We start from the raw sequence: 9,833 nt of genomic DNA, 5'->3' as shown, positions 1-9,833 counted from the left end.
TTGCCTCTAACTGAATGGAAAGAGCACAGGCAAAGCCTTAGTTTGTTTATATGAAGAGATTTTATTTGTGTTATTTATTTATTTGATTTGGGGTTTGTTTTAAAATTTCAATTTAGTTTTGTTGTTTGACATATTTCAATTTCACAAAGAAATGTTCAGCATTTTGTCCAAGCAATAATAAAAGGACATCTTTTAACTTATAATTTGTCTTAAATCAGATTTTTAATTAAAATAATAATAAAAATATATATATAATCATGAAAAAATTGTATCATGAAATCAGTATTGCATCGTGAGTTGAGTGAATCGTTACATCCCTACAAAAAATGTCTGCAGATTTCATCTGGGCCTAACCTAGTTACTTGAACAATAAATACTACTGAGTTTTCTGAACTCAGACTATGATGTTGAGAACGTTATGATCAATGGTCTTGTTTATTCATGGAATGCAAATAAAGATTTATCAGTTGTGAATACACAAGACTTTGATCCTGTTTATACCTGGATTTAACATCTGATCACATGTGGACAGTGGTCACATGAGGTGCAAACATGAGAAAATCTGTCACAGCTGATCACATGCGATCTGATTAACCGAGATGGAAGTTAATATCAGGTGTAAACATGGTAAACATGAAAAGAATCCAGAAATAGCTGCAAAATGAAATGTGGCACTCTGACTGAAGAAAGTGACATGCACTAATGAGTCATTGACCTCCCACAGTGCTGCAGAGTGAAAATGTACTGTGGCCATGTGCTGCAAATGCCACAAGGTCATGTTGCCACAGAGCTCTGCCAAATATCACAGACAGCGTTCATAAAGAAGCTCAATTACCAATGCAAATTAAAACATGTTAACAATCAAATAATTGTTATCTGCTGAATTTCTGAAACAACAATGATCCACCTCTTTTTAGTTTATATTATACATTTGCTGGCCATTGCATAAGGCAGTGAGTGAGGAAAAATGTGGTTGTGGCAAAGTTTTGTCGAGTTTTGCTGTGCAATTGCTGAATTAGAACTAAAGGCTGATAGTACAGCAGAACAATCTCAAAATGATCGATTAATTCTACCAAAATCTGAGTTTGGGGTCAGTAAGATTTTATAATATATAAAATATTAAGAAATTAATACTTTTATTTAGTATGGATGCATAAAATTGATCTAAAGTGATAGCAAAAATATTTATGTTATGATTTATATGAATATTATTCTATCAGCACAACTGTTTTCAGCATTGATAATAAGAAGAAATCTTTCTCTTGAGCACCACATCAGCATATTAGAATGATTTCTGAAGGATCATGTGACACTGAAGAGTGGAGTAATGACTGCTGAAAATTCAGGTTTGCCATTACAGGAATCATTTTTATTTTAACATATATTAACATAGAAAATTTGGTATTTTTGAATTGTAATAATATTTTAAAATATAACTGTTTTAATACATTTTTGATCAAATGAATGCAGCCTCCATGAGCATAAGAAACTTATATCAAAATCACTTTAAAAATCTTACCAAACCCAAACTTTTGAATAGTAGTGTAAATGCTTCATTATCTAGTACAGCATATCGACCTTAGAGAACCTGAGAAGCACTCATAAAAATGTTGCTCATTAAATTTAATCCTTACTCTTTTTTTATCTCAGTACACCTTTCATCAGTTTCTAAAAGTTTTCAAGAACTCACAGATGCACCTTCATTAATTTAATATGAACCGTGTGGATATTATATATAGATCACACACACACACACAGGGCTTACCTGTAATGTCGGGTGTCTCTAAGCGCTCTGTTGCTGGGGATTCTCTCGCTCTCTCTTTGATTGAAGGCATACAGACTGTAGGGGTCCTGGCCTGGCTTCCATCTGTGAGCATTGAGGTAGCTTTTCTCTTCAAACTCTTCCAGCAGGTCATCCCACTCAGCATCTGAAATCTACAACATAATGAAAACACAGGAATCAGACTTATTGAAATTATTTAGCCTATCCAGTTTTCACTGTCTGTCTTGTACTGTTTGTCTTGTTCCACAAAAACACTGGAAGTCAAAGATGCTTTAGGCTACATAAGTCATTTCTAAAGGTCTGAACAAATCCTAGCATCTTTCAAAATAAATAGTTTCAAATCCAATAATATTAATAATAATAATAATAATAATCCACTGCAAAACACAAGACTCTGATATGAGCATGTTCACTTGGTGGAAAGACACGTTCAGTAAACTATTTAAAAGAGTGGGAAAAAGTAAACAAAGTTGCTGTAGGCAATATTCTCAATTATCATAAGAAAGTCATTAATATTTCAGTGTTCTGCAGCACCATCACACCAAACCCCTCGAAATATGAGGCACACAGCAAGCTGTAGTCACGAATATTGAGGCTTGAACATTGAGGCCATATCAATCATAATTTAATAAACCTCCACATTCTGCACCGACAGCAGCTTGAGAGTTTCCATGTTTTCCCACTTATTATTTCCTTGAGCTTTTCTGCTGATGTTAGACCATTAAGGGGGCTGGAGGCTGTTGGTTATGGTTGGGGCTGGTGATTACCCATGCCAGCAGGTTGCTAGTTTCTCCCCAGATGCCTGTATGAATGCTGACTGATGATGATGCCTCCTTCTCTCCTGCGTTCCCAAATGCAGCTACTGCCCTCCATGGAAATGACTGCCACTAGCATTCGTATTTGTGTAGAGATTCTGCTTAAAACAATAGCGAGGGTTGTTACAATTAAAATACACATAATAAATCAATAACCCATGTTTATGCAGGTGCAGTTTCAGAGGTATTGCTAATTAGGACTAAGGGGATACAGAGAATAAGATGACCCTTTTTTTGTTTTATTTTGTTATACAAAAAACCCAGAATTTTTCAAAATATGAGCTTTATTGAAGGTCATGCACAGACATGTAAAGAATAAATCAAGTATGATCAGAAAACGTAATCTGTAATTTAAAAAAGTACCCGAAAAGTACCTCGAAAAATAAAAACACCCAAATGTCATCAAGCACAAACCACCTCTTAAAGGCCAATTCAAACTGCGGCAACAGACACAGACCAAAGGCGACAGCCAACCAATTACAGTGTCATTTCTCAGACATTCCAAAACCTGACAAACACTGATTCACCGTGTTCATTCGGTGAATACAAGTGCTAACTAATGCCAACATGAACAGGGGTAAAACACTGATCTGACCAAATCTGACGAACACGTCTTGTTGCCGTTTGTCTTCATCTGTCGGTGCAGTGTGAATTTGGCCTAAAAAATTCCTAGTTGGAATAATTTAAAGAAACTTCATACTCTCTTTTTTGCAATAAAACAACAGCATTAATATTGAGCTATTAAATTGTACTTCTGGAGTGAGTGGACTTCAGGGCATTGTAAACACAATGAGTTAAGAATTCACCAGTGAGCTCACAAGCCTTTTCCAGTATTGTGTGTATGGTTGGGATGTCATGGCCTGCTGCTTTACAACAGCCACAACAGCATCTTTACAGCCAGTAACAGAGGTGGGTAATTGCACATGTCTGTTTCTTTAGACTGCTTAGCAAGGTAATGGCTGGGCTTTCAATTCCACTCGCCATTTCAGTTTCCAAGTCATATTAGTATCAGATAATATTGGTGGTATCTGTCTGTCTAAAAGCCAGGCTGATATTGAAATGCAGATGCACACATTCTCATAATACAAACAATATGTAAATGTTCTCATTAGGGATATGCAAAACTACATATTTTCAAAATCACATTTGAATAATTAGGGACCCCAATCAAACAAGTCTCTCATGGAGTGTTAATACAGGAGTCGATTTTGGACACAACTGGACAGAGTGCAACAGAATGGAACAGAACAGAGACATGATTTTTAAAAGCTAAACAATTTTTTTAGTTGACTTGCTGGTTTAGAAAGGCAAAGCTCAACGTGAGGCAATAAAAAACTCAGTGAGCAACAGCAAAAGATGTCTGTCTGCATGTATACATAGCCCAATAGGTAAACAATACAGACTCTATCCAAGAACGCACAGCTCTTCAACTGGGTTGCTAGCAGATATTTAATGTATAGGCTAAATATCTCTTACCTTTATTGCACAAAACTCCCATAGTTCTCACAAAAACTGAGACATTTTTATTATAATAGGTATTTTTATAAGTGTAATCTTTTACAGCAGACGGTTTTAAGTTCCATGCCCTGTGCTTTAAAAAGTGGATGAATTTACAGATGAACAGTACACTAAAACCCTTTAAAGCATATATAAATTCATCCCTTTAAAAGTATTGCTGCAAATAAATAAGTAATTAAATAAACCCACTACACACCCTCAGCAATGGCCTTATCAACCATTCCTAAGGCTGGAATACAAAACACAACTTTTAAAATCTGAAAACACTAAGTATCATACACTTGGCGACTTTGTAAATGTAACAGAGAAAAGCTGGGCATTGTACACTAAAAGACACTAAACGATCACACACTACCAGACTTTCAAGTCATTCAGAACACAACAAACAAATGCATTGCTAAGTGACAAATAAAAACCATTAACTGCAACAGAATATGCCAATTTTCATAATGTATAGTAGGCAAAGTAAGTTTCAAACCAAACATAGTACCTACTTGACCTTATGCAATTTCAGACGCAACTAGTGTGTTCTAAAATCGGCTAAAATATTAAATATGTTTGACATCCTCCGACAGGATGGATTCCTAATCTGAAGATAAAAAATATAGTCTGTGCCCATTATACACTACACAATTTTCTGTGAAATGTATTAAACTGGACTGCCCAAAATCTGCAGACTGACTTTCGGCAATCAGCATTGACTCATCCAGACTGAAAATCAGGGCAAAAAAAAAGTTGTGTAGTATATTATGCCTAGTATATTAGTCCAGTATTTAGTTCTTATTACTCACAACACCACAGGCACTTCATCCATTCTGAGTTTGTCTAAAACAGCCTAGCAACTTTAAAGCGACACGTCAAGCCTACAGGCTGAGCTAATGTTGAAATGACAAAAGGTGAGAGCGCTAGTAAAAATGTAACATCATTGTTAATCTCGACATTTTGGATTAGGGCACAGTGAGTCACTGCAAAATTACCTCTTTTAATGATTAAGAATACTCAGTAATAGAAACAGAATTTAATTAACACATGAAAACAAAGATGACAGGTTCTGAATCAATGTGGCAAATTTCCTATCTGCTTAACAATTTTATTCGCCTTCAAAAGACAGCGTTTGCGTAACCACCCCCACACTCCCCGCTGAAATCATTAGCTCCTTGATGCTCCACAGTCACTGATCAGGGCATCTGAGCTGTGCCACGATTGGGGCTCAGTGTTCCCCCGGCTCCCACAGAGCTCAGCCTTCTAATGAGAGGAGTAGGACAGACTGAGGAAGTGGTAATTGGATCCTCCCTGTCCTGTCGTCTGTACTCTGTATGTGTGGTTATGTGGGTCCTTTTTATAGAGCGTTCTATTCCACCAAAGCCTCTGCCCTCTTGCAATGCACTAAACCACACATCTGAACTTCTTTTGAAATCCTGCTCCTTTTTTAAAGGCCTCAGCACACTCTCAGCAGGTACAGAATCCATGCATGACTGTAAAATTGGTCTGCGGTATTACATTAAAATTATTCATTCCAATGTTCTGTCAGAATTCATGTGCAGGCAAATGATGAATCCATCAAACTCCATCTGTCCGGTCCAGTCTAACACCTCAACGCCAATGACACGAAGCCACTGTGAATATACCCCACAACAACACTGTCTGCTTGTGTAATCTGTATTGTGGGACAAATCTGCCATGAATCATGGTAATAGCAGATGTCATGGGTGATATCTCAGTCCTCCCTTACCATTATAAAGATAATGCATCACTCTGCTGATGGGGGAGTATCTTCCCATCGAATCTGAGTGAGATGTCACCACCATTTGATGAATGGTTTGAACACACTGGCCACCGTGACACACACCGCATTCACCTCAACAGCCGCTGCGCCAACCCTGTATTTCACATTCCTCCTCACCAATAACAGCTATTGCAGGTTCGGCCTTCTCTGTCAGGGTTATTACAGAAAATAGATATTGAAGCAAACAGCAAATGGAAACATGATGCTCAACACAGAATACTAAAGTAGACATTTCTCTACCAGTGCTTAGTTGTATTTAAAGGGGGAGTGTCTGCAAAATCTATCACCTGGCGGTTTTCAAGGCCACATTAACTGTTTAACTTATTTTTAGTTTTACATACTCACACAAGGATGTACAGAGAAACTAAGAATAAAAAAGTCAAATCCATCAATGCTCAAGCATTCACCAGCTAAGAATTCTTTCTGCATTTTTTGAGATAAATCTGATCATTATACCATAAAAAGTCCATCATTGTCTCTGTACAGATGTAAGGAGCATGTGCGAACTGTTTTCATATTTCTGTTCCTGTAGAGTGTTGCTCAGTGTTGAGATATATTACACCATACATCATGTTTCATACCCCATTACCCTCAGTGATACTTTATTGTCATATACCAGCCGCTGTTTGTATGAAAAACTGACTTACAAGATGTACAAGACTTTGCTGCAGATTTACGCATACAGCAATAATACAGCAGCTAGATCTATTTATTAATGCAACACATATGTGCATCATCTCGCTTTATACTGTTTGTGAATATCCTTGACCTTCTGTTTACATTACTTTCTATCTTAGTCATGATAGCTATTGAACAAAATAGTGGAATTATTTATTGATTGGTGCCTCCTGGTAAAATCCAGCACATCTTCAGAACTAGAGAACTATACATTCCTTCATTCACTATTTAATCTCACACATACCAAACTATTTTATATAGTATATTTCATATAATGTATAAGAGAAAAATATATGACAGTTCAATCATCTCGAGTTTGCATATTTATACACCCTTTAAGCATCAGTTTTGTCCCAGATATTTCTCCTTAAATGTCTTTAAGATTAATAAAATAAACACAAATGAGACAGCTAAGAATATAGAGATATAAAATAAATGTGGATAAAGGATAATACAGCACACATAATTTGATTTTTGAAGCAATTTGATTTTTGAGTTCATGCTGAAATCTCAGACTCTGGTATCTTGGCAAACAGACTTCTGAAACTCCAGACCAGATGAACCACATGAGAGATTAATACTTGTCAAGAGAAAATAGAAGACTTTCTGTTAAGAAATAAACCTTAATAAAACTCATTGCTGTCTATGAGAAACAACTCAGAGATCTCATTTGTGATTTGTCTTTCCTGTGGGGAGTCAAAAAGGGGCTGAACACTTGTTTCTAAAGCAAATGTCAGGGGTACAAATGTTCCAGGTTCTTTTATAGCGTTAATTACAACCATTTTCATATAGCCTATTTAAATATTTACGTTACTTTTCACTCAATAATCTAGATTAAATATCTCCTCCCTCGTGTACGCACTTATATATTAAAGCTATTTCAGTGCGTCCATCATACTGACTGATAGGAATTCATGTTTGAATAGGAAAAGAGACCAAATTGGCTATTACACAAATATATTTTTCAACAAATAAAATGTGAAAAGGTTATCGCAAAGCATATTATTTCGTCTCCCGAGGGAAAAGTAAGCTAAATTTCTCAGTTAAAAAATTTATCTCACTAAACTGACCTGTTTTACACACCCGACAAGAAGAAAAAAAAGGGAAAAAAACGACATAATGGACAATTTTGCCCTTTATTATTGGATCAGGTAACGTTAGGCTATAAAAGTGGTGCACCTTCACAAATATTTTCTCACCGAACACGAAAAATAAAGAATTAAAGAGTTACTGACAGGTTTTAAAAAGCAATAAATCACAAAAATCAAGCTATTTCGTCCATGAGGTTTGTTATTTCTAACATATCATGATGTAGGCTATCACTCACCTCTTTTACTTGCGGTAGCTCGTTTCTTTGGTCAGGTAGTATTTTCCGGCTATTCAGCAATATGAAATAGAGTAAAGCGGCTATCCAAAACAACGCTGCGAGAACTAATGTCAGCTTTCGAGAAAGCCTCTTCATTTTCAAACGGCCGTTAACGACTCATTTCAGTTTGAAAACCATTCGCGCGCTTCTCTCTCAGCGAACGAACGAATTGTGTCCGCGCGCTGCGCTCGCGCACTTGCCCTTCGTGCCTAATATCCAGAAATGAGGTTGTTGCTCTCGTGCGCAGCGCGCTGACTTGCTGAGACTGTGAGTGACGATGGACGCTGTCCAGCGCAATTAAAATCATCCTATGTACCCACCGAGGTACCGGCAAAATGTGAATGCGTTTAGCACCACCTACCGCGGAACAGCGCTTTTTTTACGGACCTGTCTGTTCTTGATGCGCTTCTAACACAGTAGACTCGCTCTGAATTTCTCTCCGTTATTTGCTCACAATAAGCAGGGCTCCCACTGCATTGAAAAAACTGGAAATATCAGAGGATTTTATAAGCAGCGATTTGTAGTACTGCAAAGCCATGGAAATGAATAAATACTTAAATGTAAAGTTATGAAAGCGTCTATGATTAATATAATTAAAGTTATTGTAACCTATAAATTATTGCAGTGTACAAAATGTTCGTTGTGCGTGCAATCTCTATGAAAAAAATTATTTAAAAAATCCTGATCTTGTAATCACCATTGACTAAAAAACTAATAGAAATTAATTTCCACTTAGACATGAAATCAGATTGGAACCAATGATTTCGGATAACTCTGTGTTACATTTCTTGTAACTCAATATCAGAGAGCCAGTATACAGACGTGCAGTCTGAGGCTGAGACTAAAGTTGATCCATCACCATTTCATCCTTGAAACAGGGCACTTAACCTCAGGAGGACTGTCTTAAAAAAGTGCACTGCAAGACAGTGAGGACAAAAGTGACAGCTAAATGACAAATTATTAATTAAACTTTGCTCAAGGACACCAGAACCGTAAATCAATTCATTTATTTATAACAGCTATATTTAATTATTAAGTCATTTCTCACAATATGATCTGCACACTAAGTTACACTCTTAAGCCGCTTTTCCACTATCGGGCCGAACGGTTTTCTTTGCTTAACCGTACCATTTCGTGCCGATCCGGGCCAGTCAGCACGGATACGGTTTCATTTTCCACTGTGGTGCTCATAACAGAGCTCTTTGGAATGTAATACAAATGCGTAGTCGTTGCCTTGGTAATGCAAGTGTAATGTAAACAGCGATATGGACGATGACCAGATATTTCTGTTTTTGGGACTCCTTTTTTATACGATATTTACCTCGTTAAATAACAGAAAAATGGACACAACTCTTGACGCGAAAAAGCTATATTAGCCTATAATATCAATAAGCGCAAATGTTTCCTCCACAGACCAAACTGTCTCAGATTTTTTTTTCTTTTTTATAATGAACGTAGCGTAGGTCTAGCTGTTTACTTGGCTGTTTGATCAAATAGCGCTCTTTCGCTTAGCCAGCTATGGAGAAACTGGTAGCCAGGCAGGCAACAGAGTGGCGACGTCACGCACACGCACTCTACCAGCACGGCTCAGCACGGTTGTTTAAAGCGCTTTTCCACTATCGGGCCGAACGGTTCTAAGAACTGTCAGGTACGGTTCCAGTTGTATTTCCACCTGAGCCTGCACGGCGCGGCACGATTACTAACCGTTCTCGTGTTAGTCCCGTGCCGAGAATTCTGGGTCGAGAACGGTTTGTAATCGTGCCGCGCCGTACCAGGCTCAGGTGGAAATACAAGTGGAACCGTAGGCCTACCTGACAGTTCTTAGAACCTTTCGGCTCCATAGTGGAAAAGCGGCTAAAAACAAAGGTTCTTACCCTCTTAAGACCC

At 37.4% G+C, this 9,833-nt stretch overlaps 1 protein-coding gene across 4 annotated transcripts in view; it reads right to left on the bottom strand.

The window, feature by feature from the left end:
- The window catches only part of LOC107716567 (polypeptide N-acetylgalactosaminyltransferase 14-like), a 45,717-nt gene extending 37,511 nt beyond the window's left edge, over positions 1 to 8,206 (bottom strand). The window contains exons 1-2 of one of the 4 annotated variants that reach the window (XM_016523050.1): positions 7,908 to 8,206; positions 1,766 to 1,935 (exon numbers count right to left, since the gene is read on the bottom strand). In XM_016523050.1, the coding sequence (XP_016378536.1) occupies positions 1,766 to 1,935; positions 7,908 to 8,042 (305 nt within the window). In that variant the 5' untranslated portion in view covers positions 8,043 to 8,206. The remainder of the gene's footprint in view (positions 1 to 1,765; positions 1,936 to 7,907) is intronic. The other 3 variants (XM_016523065.1, XM_016523057.1, XM_016523072.1) reach the window with 3 other exon arrangements.
- Positions 8,207 to 9,833: the final 1,627 nt, after the last annotated feature.

The sequence above is a fragment of the Sinocyclocheilus rhinocerous genome, unplaced genomic scaffold, assembly GCF_001515625.1.
Source record: "Sinocyclocheilus rhinocerous isolate Xijiao unplaced genomic scaffold, SAMN03320098_v1.1 scaffold1874, whole genome shotgun sequence".
Classification (NCBI taxonomy): Eukaryota; Metazoa; Chordata; class Actinopteri; order Cypriniformes; family Cyprinidae; genus Sinocyclocheilus; species Sinocyclocheilus rhinocerous.
Note: the sequence above shows the minus strand (reverse complement) of the source record. Positions and strands in the feature narration are given on the sequence as shown.